Source organism: Triticum urartu, chromosome 6, assembly GCF_003073215.2.
Source record: "Triticum urartu cultivar G1812 chromosome 6, Tu2.1, whole genome shotgun sequence".
In the NCBI taxonomy this organism is placed as follows: domain Eukaryota; kingdom Viridiplantae; phylum Streptophyta; class Magnoliopsida; order Poales; family Poaceae; genus Triticum; species Triticum urartu.
Window position 1 is genome coordinate 233,921,168 of NC_053027.1, and position 14,736 is coordinate 233,935,903.

General features: G+C 47.3%; 1 protein-coding gene across 1 annotated transcript; it reads left to right on the plus strand.

Moving 5' to 3' along the window:
• The first annotated feature begins 3,395 nt into the window (after positions 1 to 3,395).
• Positions 3,396 to 13,109, plus strand: LOC125512742. Its single transcript, XM_048677831.1, has 2 exons — positions 3,396 to 3,671; positions 12,658 to 13,109. Exons 1-2 carry the CDS (start codon positions 3,510 to 3,512, stop codon positions 12,739 to 12,741), a joined length of 246 nt encoding a protein of 81 aa, XP_048533788.1. The 5' UTR covers positions 3,396 to 3,509; the 3' UTR covers positions 12,742 to 13,109.
• The last annotated feature ends 1,627 nt before the right edge of the window (positions 13,110 to 14,736 follow it).

The following is a 14,736-nucleotide window of genomic DNA, read 5'->3' on the forward strand; positions in this document are numbered from 1 at the left end:
AGGCCGCTTGTAGGTGCTGGTGAAGTTTCGGATAAACACCTAAGTGAAGTCTACCCAGCTGTTGACGCTATAGGGCTTGAGGCTGTTCAGGCATGTCCGGGCTGTGCCCTGGAGCATGAGCGGGACATACTTCACGACAACGAGCTTGTTGCCGTTTGCTATGCTGACTGTTGTGGAATAATCCACCAGCCAATCCTCCGGCTTCACGGAGCCGTTGTACTTGGGCGTGTCCCTTGGGAGTGAGAACCCCTTGGGAAAAGGCTCGTCACGGATGCGGGGGCCAAAACAAGGCGGACCCATCGCGTCTTCTTCTTCTAGTGCCAGGGATCGAGCCAGCCGGTCGATCTGGTGGCGTGCATCGTTCTCGCCGACTCCTTCTCGGCGACCTAGCCGTTCGCCAAGAGTCGGATGATCAACAGGCGGGGGGGGGGGTGCGCCTCTCCCTTCGAGGAGGCGGTGGTAATGGATCATCGTCCCATTGTTCGACTGCTCGAGGGCGGCCGTCTTGGTTGCGCTCGATGGTGACGCGAGTCCGGCTGTGACTGGCAGCCAACTCTTTGTCCGAGAGGTTGCACCATGCTCTTGGCGAGGGGGTGGGTTCTCAACCCGCTGGTGAAGCTCTTTAGTGCGACAGCCGGCTTCTTGCTGGGCAGCAGCCGCATCAATAAGCTGTTAAACGCGCTCCGTCATATAGCGACGCTCATCGCCCTCCAGGTGGTCCAGCTCATCTGCTGCCGCCTGGGCGGCGCATATGTTCTCCATGGGCATGGCGTAGACCGGGCGATCTACTCCAAACATGTTGGCGACGGCTCCGCCTCGCTGCCTGCCGTGCCAGCTCGGCTGGGCCCAGCAGCAGTCGGCGTGCCGCCGACAGCGCGATCAACTTTGCGCTGGAAGGCTTCGGAGAGGCGTCCTCATGGTAGCCAATTTCTTGGCGTTCTCCACAAGCAAAACGTGGCAGGCTTCCAGCGTCTCGGCGTCCGCATCCGCAGCAAATGGGCGTGGACAGATCCCGCATTGCCGCCTGCAATGGGTCCTGGCCGGCTCCTCCGGAGCCCCCATTGTGGTTGATAACAAGCACCTCCGTGACGGTGCTGCCGCCGCTCTCCGCGCGTGGGAGCGGATCATCGATGACCACCATGTTGGTGGGGAAAGCGTCGAGGGAAGCCGTGTTGGAGTCGACAAGCATCGGGTCGGTGGAGCCAATTGACTCCAAGTCGAAGGCCGACTCGTTGGTGATGTGGAGCTGGTCGAGGAGATTGACGAGGCGGCTCTCGGGGCCATCGGTGCCTGCGTCGGACACAGGCTCGTCGGAAAGGCGGACCTCGCCAACAAGGTCGGCGAGGCAGCTCGCTGCGCATGTGACCTCCGCGCCGTGCAGCGCGTCGGTGCAAACACCGTCTGGCGTGCCAGGCTGGCTACGCTCGCTGGGGAGGAAGAGGGTTCCCGTCCAGAACAGATCTCCGGACGACGGTGCACCTAGCCCCACGGCGGGCGCCAAATGTCGGGGGTGTCGTGCGACATATGCCAAAGGATGACTTATCATGGAGGGGCTAATAAGACGTCGCCGGTGCCAGGAAACAGGATGAGGCGAAGACATGCACACCGGCGGATCTTACCCAGGTTCGGGGCTCTCCTAGGAGATAACACCCCTAGTCCTGCTCTGCGGGATCTCCGCATGATCACTAATTCAACAAGAGTGGCTACAAGATTGCTCCTTGAGCTGTTTCTCTAGAGGAGGAAGAAGAACAAGGCTAGCCCTAACTCCCTCTCTATGTGTCTGTGTTTCTCTAAGGGTCTGAACCCTTTGCATGGGTGCCCTTAGGGGTTTATATAGGCCTAGCCTCCAGGGGTACAATGGTAAACTGGCTGGGTGTAGGTTCAGGCCGTCAGTGTCTCTTGTGGTCGGTTTCTCCGCTGGCAGCTGGGGTCCGCCTACTGGTGGGCCCCGCCGGCTGTCTTGTACTCGGCCGACAGGCCGCGCTCGCCGCTTGCGGGCCTTACCGGCGGCTCATCATTGTAGCCGTGCTTCTAATGACGCTTGCTTCATCGGGGGAGGCGTGGCTACAGTCCCGCTGCCTGGCGGTCGTTTACTGTAGCCATTCCCTATTTCTCCCGACTGATGGTGCACAAACTCTTAAGAGGGGGAGGGCCGCCTGCCGGAAGCCGACCTCCCCCAAGCCGGTTGGCTGAGCTTGCCGCCTTCTGGCTTTCCACAGGTTGGTAGGACCCGCCGCCTGCGAGCCGTACCGACAGCCCGTCGTGGGAGTTGGGCCCCTTATGTCTTGGGTGATGTCATGGGCGGAAAGGGCTACAGTGCTGCGTCGTGCGGGAGATCACCAGCCGGTACGGCGCACTGTAGCCACGACCCGCCCTAGATTCGAGGGTGGCAGGCTTTTCTGTAACCACACCTCGTCTCATCGCATTCACGGTGGCTCAGACTTTGAAGGCGTTGGGGGCCGCCTGCTAGGAGCCGATCCCTCTAAGGGCCGCCTGCTAGGAGCCGGCCCCTCCCGCAGCCTGCCACTTGGACCAGCCCGCCACAAGAAGGCGACGATCAATCTTTGAGGCTTGAGGGGCGCAGTCGGCCCCGTTGTTTTGAAAGGCCATGGGGGGCAGATGAGGCTACCCATGGCCAATAACTCCGACAGCGAGGGAGGGGCGATGACAGCGGCACGCCTTCTGCTTGCTTCAGTGTTTGTAGTCGTCGCTAGGTGGTCTACGGATTTTGATGTAATTTTTATTATTTCTAGTGTTCATTGTACTACTCCCTCTGTTCACTTTTATAAGACTTTATAGATGTTTCAGACAATGTGCAAAACAATATAATTTCACTTCTCTGAAACGACTTATAAAAGACTTTTATAAGACTTTATAGATGTTTCAGGCAGTGTGCAAAACAACACAATTTCACTTGTCTGAAACGACTTATAAAAATGAACAGAGGGAGTACCATGATTGAAAATGAATAGATTGAAAGTTTTTCTCTCAAAAAAAAGAAAAAGAAAACTTGTACTAATTTTCCTTGAATCTGGTTATCAACTGAAGTACTAAACAAATATCATTTACTATAAGATGTAAATTTCTTTATAACTGATAATCTAGAACCATAAATCTAAAAATGTGCTTCTTACAATAAACATAAGAAATTCCGAAATTGACACATATCCTCCTATATCTATACATGAGAATGTGCTTCTTACAATAAACATAAGAATTCTGAAATCAACCCTCTTGTAAGTATACAGGTCTAAACAAACACACTCTTGCATCAGTCCCATTTCCTCCTATAAAGAAATAACTGATTAGTTACTACCAGCTAGCACATGTGGCCCATTCCCGCAAAAAAAAAAAGCACATGTGACCCATGACGCCCATCTAAAGCTAGAGGCCCGAAATAAACCCTGCCCTAAACCTCCTCCGCCGCCGAAGGGTCGACCAAGAAGAAGAAACCCTCATCAAACAAATCAAAAAAGAAAAGAAGAAGCGAGCGAGGGGCAGAATCACCAATGGCGGGCGGTGGGCTGTCCGGCGGCGCGGCCGCGTTCTGGGCGACAAGAGCGCTGGAGGTGGTGAAGCGGAACGACTCCCCGGGGCTGTTGTGGAAGCGGATCAAGCTCACCACCACCCGCAAGAACAACGCCAAGAAACGCCTAAAGCGCCTCTGGCAGGTAACATCAGGACCCATCCACCCCCCTCCTTATCTTTCCTCTCCTTTCCATCGGATGTTATCTTTTGTACCCGGCGCGAGTTTGTTTACTGCAACAATCTGGGATGGTCTCTTTGCCTCCCCGATTCATTTGTGTTTCGTGTGATGTGGTCGGTCTTACTCACCTACATAGTTGCCAAGTTCCCGGGACGACGGGAACGAGGGACGGGAACAAGGGTCGAGAATCGCCTGGTGGAACCGATCGATAGGTGGAACGCGACCCAATTAGTTTGGGAACGATGACCCCGGAACGATACGGCGGGTCGAGGAACGGGGCCCTCGTCAAATTATCCATTTTGCAGAGAATATATATTAAAGCACATTTCATTTTAGGGAGATGACACGGAGGGAGGGAAAGTGTGAAAATATTCCGCTGAATGTTTTGACAGCGGCAAGTAATCTACTCCACAAAATCTGCCCCTACGTATGATTCCCAAATCCCAAACTCTAATCAAGAGGATGGGCAGCGGAAAGCCCGGCATCGCATCCGCAGGTCCACACCAGCCGCCGGCGTCGTTCAGCCGTCAAGCACCGTCTCCGCAGTCCGCACGTTGACGCCAGCCGCCCGGCGCCGCCGGGCACCCCGTCCGCACGTCCACAGGCACCGCATCCGCAGGTCTACATCAGTTGCCGGCGCCATACGGCCATCGAGCACCACGTCCACAGTCTGCACGTCAACACCAGCCGCCGGCACCACCGGGCACCGCATCCACACGTCCACACTCCACGCCAGCCTCCGACACTCATCGTTTTGGTCGACGGCAGAAGGCTCATGCAATGGGCTCCAGGTAAGTCTTGACTATCCAGTTGGCCTTCCGTTCCTTGGCAAGTTGGGTCAAGAACCAATATTTGGGATTGCTGAATCGAAGCTGCGAACCTACGTTTCCGGGGTCGCGTTCCCGTCACCGAATCGCGTCGTTCCCTCTGTTGACCCCGACCCTCGATCCGGGTCGATGTTCCCGGTACAGGGGACGTGGCACAGTTCCCCATTTTCGGCAACTATGCTCACCTAAATTGTTTGTTGCAGCCTAAGGATTTCTTAGACAAAGTTGACGTTTCCGCTCTTTGAACTTGCAAACTTCATTGCTCATATGTGTAGAGGGTTGAAAGGTTAAGGTGAGTAATAAAGTTTTGCGGAGCTTCATATCTATATCTATATCTATATCTATATCTATACCTACTATTAAAGGGAGGTGATATTCTTGGTTTCGTCCCGCTTCCTTTGGTTCCGCTTCAATTAATTTCACGTATGCTATTTGGTTTCATTACTTGCCACCTGTTTTGGCCCAACGGAGGAAGCCCACCTGGCGGCGCACTGTGGCCCAGGTCTGGAGAGGTGGTAAAAAAATAAAATTGCCGATGGGAGGGTTCGATCTCATAACCTACCAACCGTCCACACACAATTTGTCCAACTGACCCAGTTAGAGATATGAGAGGATTTTTTCCTCCCGCTGCAACGCACGGGCCTTTTTGCTAGTTATGCTCATAGAGGACCCGTGAACTGCAAGGACGTGGCTCGTCTGCCGTGAAGAAGGCACGGCAGAATTGCTGTGGAGCATAATCTCAGCCGTTCTTATCTCACCAAACTGATCGGACGAACAGCAAAACAGCCCGTCCACGTACGCATACAGGAAGCGCGCCAAGTCTCTCTTCCCTTCTACTCCGTGAGTATTTCCGAGCAACAGACCTGACGCAGAAAGGAAAAACAGAGCACAGTTGAACGTCCGGCGACGCGGCGGCCGTCCGACGACGCACTGCCGCGGCCGTCGGCACTAAGCACTGCACGATGACTTGTCACCGTCTTGTCACTCTTAACGGAAGGGAGCAAAACTGACGACCACAAGCAAATCGCCGGCCTACAGTTCAGACTATGAGCAAGCCTGAAACACACACAAAGAGAACCAGGAGGTAAAAAACAAAGCCACCTTGGCTGCTACTAAATGCTCATCTCATTCTTTAATCAACACACAGTCAGAGATACAACTTTTAATCAAGAAATGTCAAAGTGTTAATGCAAATTTAGCACCGGAGCATGCAACTCACAGAGTCACAGACGGATTACTATGCCATTTCCCGAAAGGCCAAAATGCAAATGCTTGTTTTAGAGGATTTCTAAATTTCTGAACACACCAATCCTGGAGCCACACCAAACACTTCTTAAAACTTCGTCTTGAAATCTTTGCATGATCAAAAGATATATTCGGCATCAATGTCTTCAATACTAAAAACCTGCATTTTAAAGAGCATTTGATATCTTAACACCAATGCATTATTGACTTTAGCAAAACTTGACATCTCAACAGACTTGCACATGGAACATACCGTCAATAGATCGGTGAAGCTTCGGAACCCAGAACCCCGGGAATTATTATTCTGATTTTTTGTATTTGTGTTCCCACTTTCTTGTTGCTGGGAACCCAACATTTAAGTAAGTCTCTTGTTTCAGAAAACTTCAACATTTAAGTCTCTTGTTGCATATAATAAAGAACATACCTTAGGTAACTCTTGTGCTTTCACAACTTCAGCTTGTTCTTTCTTCTTCTTCCCCTTGTGGAATTTGTCAAGCCAACTTAGTTTTCTCTTTTTTGTTTTCTTCCGAGGAGATTTTTTCTTTAGGCGTGCAGCGGCTAAATGTTCATTTGATTTTTCTGCTATTACTTGTGTATCACATCCCTTATCAGGGTTACTTTCATTTCCAAGTTGCAGCTTGGCAGCAATAGCCTTACCAACACTATTGAGCACTTCATCAAGTAAAACACAACATTCTTCAGATCTAGACGCTGGAGTGGCCAAATTTACGAACTCATGCGAGAGATATTTGTAGCGAAGAACAACAGCCAACATTGGATTCTCAACAACATTTCGTCCACTTCTATCTTGAACAGTTCCAGACCGTGCTTCTCGAGTCCATCACTTCAAAATATAATGCGCTGGTAGTAGCTTAATGTTCATCAAATCAAGAATTTGGAGAGCATGTGCACAAAATATCCCTATTCTCTTAAATTGTCCACAACTACAAAAAGCTGTTTGCTCCAATGGATTAGCAATGACTTTGCTTTCCTCTTCAAAGGTTGGCGCTTCAAAAGGAGTACTAATAGTTGCTGCAAATTCATACTCCACATTCAACTGTTTAGTGCAGGCTGCAATGGATCTCTCATATTCTTTTTGGAAACATTCGAATATGATAGGAGTGTAAACTTGGCTTGCTTGGACCAGCATGGGTGTTCTCATTTTGACCCTAGGTACTAGCTCCCTTGACTCATACTCGGAACTCAACTCAATGTCTCATTTCCCTTGAACAACCCTTTCAAAATGCTTGAAAAAACGGATCACGTCAAGATCTGATTTCAAATGGTGCTTGAGGTCATTGTTCAAACTTTCACTTAGTTGTGTACTTCGCATTCTCAAGGTGAATGCATCCTTCATATAACATGCAGCCCACTTCTCTTTTACCTTATAAATGCTATCAAACCAAGTTTGTTTCTCTACTTTAGTTCTCATGGTGTGAAAAGCTTCCTCAAATTTGTCCAGCTCTTCGTACTCGAACATGCAAGCACTAAAGTCTGCAAGAATATTTGATTCTTCCTTTTTCTTGTCCTCTTCATTTTCTTTGTCCTTGTCCTTGCGACAAGATAAATGTTTAACGGCATTTTGCATTATGTGAAAAGTGCATAGCCCATGTCGTGCTGCTGAAAATACACTCCACTGCATTTCCCATTGCAATGTCTTGATTGGTATATATGGTCTTGGGCTGCTTCTGATTGTGTATTGACAGAAAAGTTTCAAAAAGCCATCTAAAAGATTCAAATGTTTCATCATACAGAAGACAAGCACCAAAAAATAACAGTTTCTCTGAAATGGTTGAACCAAACAAATACGCCAAACGGCCGATGCTCCTTGTTTGTTCCAAATGTGGTGTCAAAAGTTACAACGTCACCGAAATGAGCGTAATCAATTATCATTCTTGCATCAGCCCAGAATATATTTGTGATCTGTTCTTCACAATCATGTTGTATGTCATATTGAAATGATGGGTTTTCTCTGATGTTATCCTGGAAATATTTCAAGATACTTCCTGCTTCACCATATTTTAGTTCCCTTTGGCGCTTAGTACGCAAGTAATTTTTGTGATCCCGTTGAATGTAGCCAAGGATGGATGATCCGCCAACTCGTCGGCAAGCTGATTCATGTGCAGCTTTTGGTCCAATACCCGAATCGTCGGCAATTTCAATCTCAAATGCTTGAATTTCAGTTATCTTTAGCTGTGAGGGCATGAGGTGGCATGTTTCTTGCAACTGCAACATGTGATTGTGTTCAAGAACAAGATCAAAAGCTTCGTAATTACCACTTTCCCGATCTATTGTAAGACCCATACGAGCTTGGCAACCAGTCCTAATTTCTGCTCGAGGTTGCTTAATATACTTATCTCTTTTGTCTTTTCCTCGACGACCCTCTTTACGACACACAAATCTGCATGAAGTAATTGTTCCATCAAATTTGCTTGGATTTGAGTACCTTTTCCTAACACCAAACCCAACTCTGCCACCATAATGCTCCCAAAAATCCAAGCCTCATCCAAACTGCTAAACTTCATGCCAATTTGTTTTATCCAGCTTGGTACATTATTTCTGTAAAATAGACAACACTAGACAATAGTTAGGAGATTGCACACAATTGTTTCTTCTAAAACATAAAGAGGATTATGTTGCTGTTGTTGTAATGCTTCTCACTTACCCAATTGAAGCAGAGGTCTGGTTTTCCTTGTTGATTTGTTGGTTCTCCATGCTACAGAAGCTCACTTGGGTGGATTGCACAAAATCAGTAGCGATTAAACAGACTTCAGAGTGATATAGAAGATAAGAAGATGAGGGTGAAGGTGGACTGTGGTTGATGACAAACAAGATCGTGGATTGTGTTTTACCTTCAAGAATATAGAGAGCGTGAGGGTTTATGGAGGGAGGCAGCGGCGTTCGGATGCCGTCGGCCACGGCAGCCCGCCGTCTTCCGAGTTGATCGCCGTCTGTAGCAACGACCCGCCGTCTTCAGCAATGATTGCCGGCGGCCACAGCGGCGTGCCAGTGGATGATCGTCTTCGTCTCTCTGCGCGTAGCCGAGAACCTGATTTTTGGCGCCAGAATACGAGCAGACGGCTGCTTTTTGGCGCCAACGAAAGAAAGGAAGGAGAGATTTGGCGCGCTCCCTGCGTGCATACGTGGACGGGCTGTTTTGTTGTTCGTCGGATCAGTTTGGTGAGATAAGAACGGCTCAGATTATGCTCCATGGCAGTTCTGCCGTGCCTTCTTCACGGCAGACGAGGCGCGTCCTAACTGCAAGTGTTGTTGTCACTTGCGAGTTCTTTTCTTCAATGATCTGTGTGAAGAATAAGCTATGAAACAGAATGGGGGAGCACAAATATCACTTCAGCAAGAGGATGATTCTGGGTACAGACTATTAATTTTATGTTTGGGGATTCTAGACTTGGCTGTGGGTTAGGGCTTGGCACGGTGGAACTTGTTGGGCAAAGCACATGCAAGTGTGGATTGCCCATTCCTTGTGTTTGCCACCAGGATTAATTTTATCCAAATAGGTAAAGCACTATATCTACATGATTTTTATATTACCTTGAAATTTAGAGCAATGAACTATACAAAATAGTAAGGAGAAACCTAGGTGCCGTTCGGAACGAAGGAATCCCAAAATATAGGAGTAGGAAAAACATAGGGATTGAGTTTTCTATCTTGTGGATTTGAAGAAACGGAAAACACAGGAATTTTGCAAAGTTGACGTGTGGACCCCACAGGAAGTACTACATAATCTGGAGCCATCAAACCCTAGTGATTGCACACTTAGTACCCAAATCGGTACTTGGATCTCATCAAGTTCTCCCCACTCTGTAATAGATTGTGTACTTCCCATGAATATATAATGACAATGAGGAATGCAGGAGTAGGGCTCTTACGCGTGACCGCGGGGGGGGGGGGGGGGGGGTAGGGGGGGGGGGGGGGGGGGGGGGGGGGGGCGCAAAGTTGGGTATATAGTGTCCCCCTCTCGACTTGTGTTGTAGATCCTCTGGTGACCTGACGTGATGTTCCTATGACTACAAATCCATGTACGAGCTCCTGCACCGTTGTTAGGACCCGATGAAATCCCTCGATAAGGGCTTCACAGGTAAAGTTCTGTTCTAATAGGAATCCAATCATATGAAATTCCTACAAAATTCTTTTTTTTTTGTGGAACAGCCCCTAAAGTTATACTTCTACGTGGAAGCTTGTATGGATGATAGGAGACTGGTTGTGTTCATGTTGTCAAATCAACCGAAGGGGAGTAATGTTTGTTCCGTTTGGAACTCCCATGAGTCTTGGCTACGGTGAATGTGAACAATTGGTTTAAGTTAGGGTTTGTCTCCTACTCAATGTGGGATTTTTTAAATGTATATATAAAGGAGGGGGAGAGGGGTGGGGTGGAGGCAGATCTCCGACGCCCTAATGTGGGCTTGCATCAATGAACTGTCCACATCTCTATCACCTGCACACACCTACACAACATGCAATATGAGGCCGTGTAGAAGAAGGTAAAAGATTAGGCATTCTCCTTGCCAAAACAATAGAGTCGTGAAGCGTTTAGAAGCTAGGAGTTGAAAGCAGGAAGAAAATTAATCGTAGACAACAATTAGAGGAAAAAAGTGATCATGGACTTTCAGTCAACTCAGAGTAGGAATCATTAGCTACCTGCAAAGTTGGATTCTTTTCAACAGTATGAAGCAGTAATTTCTCTAAATATTTGTCAATAGCTTTCAACAGTGTGAAGCAGAAATTTCTTTAAATATTTGTGCATGTATCATTTGTCATGTTTGGATACATAAAATAAAAGATATGAAATAGTGGTTACTGGAGTTGAATATTTGAGAGATCTGTTGGAAATTTAGTTTGTCCTGAGGCGAATCGAAGGTTACTTTCATATTGTTTCTTAAGCATGTTGCTGTTCTGTTTTGGTGCTTACGTATATACATTGATTCAACATCCACTCGCCTTAATGTTGACAATTAACAAAAGATATACCTTTACCAGGACCGCTGAACTTGTAGGGCAAATCATGCTTCAGAAACACCAAAAGACAATATGAGAACTAACTGCTCCCCTATGCCTCATGATAAATATGTCAAGTTGCAACTTATATTTCTCAAATATTCAGCTTGTATAACCTCTCATTTGCAAGTTTATATTTACATTGGAATTTCTCTTACCTAAACATAGCAATTGATGTCTCAACAGCTATGTAAGGAAGTTCTACAATTTACTTGTTATGGGTATAATTTTGTTGTCCCCATCGTTATGGACTCATGCTAAATAGAGAATTGTGGCAATGAGAAATACTAAATCAGCAACATCATTTTTCGTATGGCTTGTTGGATTGTATGGCTTGTTGGAATGGACCAAAATTGTACTGTTTAAACTGTATCGACTAACTTCACAACTTCCTTATTTTAGACCAACTTGAATTACGTGCCAGTTAATCCCGTATTTTGAATTTATATTTCTGATCTACGATCGAATCAACCAAAATTGCATAAAATTGGTCTGTCAATAGCTCATCCAGTGCGCTAGGGAGCATGAGGAATTTACCCTCGTAGTGTGTAGCAAATTTGGCATGAGCTTGACAATGTTTTGGCGGAATCCTTTAATTACTTTTCTCTTCCTCTCCTCTATGCTGGTTGCGCAGGCAAAACATGATTATATTCCCCCCTCTCCTCCTTGCAAATTGATTGGGACTGCCTTAGTGATGTGATGTGATGTGATGCAAATACATTTTTCCTTTGGACTTGGTGCCCCCCCTCCCCGCCCGCACACACACACAATATTAGTTTTTACTGTATTTAATCCTGATCACCCCAGATTATATTCGAATTTGAACAAACTCACACTACATTTTGGCTGTTCAGTTTGACGAGTGCAACCAGTTTCTGATCATCGAGACGAGCTAAGAAGTCAAGCGCGTGCCTTCTCTTCTTTTTATTCAAAATTTTCAGGGTATTACCATTGGGTGAAGGTGTCTCTGAAAACCTCTCATGTGTATTACCATGGATCATTGCCCTTATCGGAACCTAAGGTTTATCACTCCAAATGCGGTTTCCTGTACTTGAGCCAAGTGCAAAAGGAAGTGATAAACTGAATCCAGGCGGCTTGCAACACATAATAGTAGGCTGAGTCTATCATCATGCATCGACTATGAAGTTTGAGACGAAAGTTGCTGACTATTGAGTTTAGAACCTCAAGTAGCCATCTGTATGGTTTAACATCTTTTTAATAGTTACTCAAAAAACATATTATTATCCGTTGTTCGCTCTATGCTTGTCCCCTTCTCTGTGAAACCTGGCCCTGTAAATTCCATTCAAGCTGTGATTCTTTTAATTCTGGATATTTAGACATCTATTACAGTAATCCAAAACTACTATCCTTACTGACGTATTCCCCACCAGAATCAATCAAGATGACTTATGTTCCATGTTGCTGATCGACATGACTTACTGTATGCTTGTCCCCTTCTCTGTGAAACCTGGCCCTGTAAATTCCAATGAAGCTATGATTCTTTTGATTCTGGACATTTAGACATCTATTACAGTAATCCAAAATTATCCTTACTGTGATGTTATGACTTATGTTCCATGTTGCTGATCGACATGACTTACTCCCCGCCAAGCTGTACAATTTATTCCATTGGTTTTGACTAACACGATGGTGATCATCCACATGTTCTTTTGTTGAAAAATCTTGTGAGTGTACAGTCTAAAATCTTTACTAGTTGACCGGGGTGTAAGTCAATAACTGCCGGAAGTGTCTCACGGTTGCATGTGTAATTCTCACTTGTTGGATTTGTAGAGTTTGTATCTTTCTAGGTCATATTCTGTAATGAATACCAAACTACTAACGCTGCAATGTTTTTGCTTTCAGAACGAAGCAGTTATAAGGGCTTCTGCTCAAGCAGAATCATCGTCAACTTCAAGCACGGCTGCCGCATCTGAGAAACAGCAGTAGCTTGCTAGTCAACTCATGGTTTGTGGTGAAGAAACTGATATGCAGTTTCAAGATGGGCGTTGAACTTGCATAACATGCTGAAGCCTAAAACACATCCTTCCGTATATTTTTAAGTTTGTGGTGTCAGAAGTTTGAACAAGTGCATGCATGTACACATAGACTTTCTTCATCAAGAGGATATTCCCTGCCGCCATGGGCATCTCTGCCCCACCTGCTTACATAAGCTTGTAGCATCTCTTCCCACTTCATGAAAGTTCACTATTTCTCTTTTTTTTTGTTTATGACATTAGTACATTGCTTATCTGAAACTAATTAGGCGCCATTTGTGATGAGATTTTTTCTTAAAATTTTGAAGATATCCGTGAACATGATTTGTTTGTTTTGCTCTGTTCTGCATCATGCCTAGGCCGCCGGATCTACTTTTCTGCTGATGCAGTGTATCCATTCTGTTGTCTACGTCAGCTAGTCATTGTTTTTTTCTTCTGAGGCCAGGCCAACTTCAACTCACTGACCAATTTTGTCCGTACATGTCAGTTTGGGTCGAAATGAACAGAAAACACAGTTTGGATCGAAACGAAGAGAAAACACGGCCTAGTCTGTTGATGCAAACAGATGTTTTCTCTCCGCCAGCAACCCATTTCTGGCCAAAATTTGGGCTGGGTTTGTGACACGGCGTGGACACATGTGGTGCCTGTCCTTGTCCTCCTCTGCCTGTTTGTCGGAGGTGCATTCACCGCATTTCCCCCTTTACCCAAAATCCTGTTGCCTTCTTGCCAGCTCGCCATGGCCGACGAGCTAAATCTCGCTACCACCGCCTTTTCGGCCACCACGGTTGATGGTGTGCCACCTGCTTTGATCCCCCAAAGAAGAAGCTCAAGAAGGTGTGCATGCCGGAGGAGACGACCAGGGAGATGGTGAAGAGGGCTGGTCGGAGGGCCAAAGAGGCGGAGAAAAAAGTCGTCCGCCATCGCACAACAACAGCCGCCGTTGCGGAGAACGAGGCCCTCGTTGCCAAAGCCACGCATCATGCCCTCCTCATGCTAGGGTTCTATCATGGTGAGCCAGCCATTCTTGCAGCTGCCGCCATGGCCACGACGAGCACATGCTCCTCGGCTGCTCGACCGCCATATCTGGAGTCGTTGCGAACCTCTGCAACACCACAGATGCATGGGTTCCCTCTCTAACACGACCCGGTGTGTCCCGCTTGTCCACCTCACCTCGGGACTGCTCGCTGGAAGTGAGTGTGATGGCGTCGGCCACCCCCAAGCCCATGGCCTCGACCTTAACGCCACACATGTGGCCAGGCAGTCCACCTGGACACAAAGGAAGTGGCTGCGGCAGATCCCTACGGGCAACCTTCCCAACGCCCGCAACCTGTTCAACGATACGCGACCTCGACGCCGACGCATGATGACCTGGCCTACTACAATATTTCATGGAGAACATCATTTCCGAGGGTGGCCAAGACTATGATGCCGGCAAGATGCAAAGCCAAGGCGTTCGCGACCACTTCACGCAAGGCCAAGAAGACATGGACGGCCATGACAACCAAGAAGACACCTACGGCCACGACAACCAAGAAGACACCGACAGGCAAGGCGACCAATGGCAAGAAGACACCTACGACCAAGAGGAAGAAGAAGATCTGGACATCGAGGGGGAGCCATTGTGTCACGATGAGCTCTCTCAACAAGCCAATGCACAAACGAGGAGGAAAAGCATTTTGACGGGAGCATACGCCAAGGATGAGGACAAGTTGATTTGGGAAAGTTGGAAGGAAATTGGACAAGACCCCAAGACCAGTACCGGGCAAAAAGGATCAACGTTTTGGGCGAGGGTCCATACATACTTCCATGAACGTAGGAAGTTCCCTCCCTACAAATTTGAGAGCAACCGTGGTGACATGACAATCACAAAGAGGTTAGGATTCATCCAAGAAGAGTGCAACACGTTTTGTGCCACCATTTAGAGCATCGATGGCTATCCCGTGAGTGG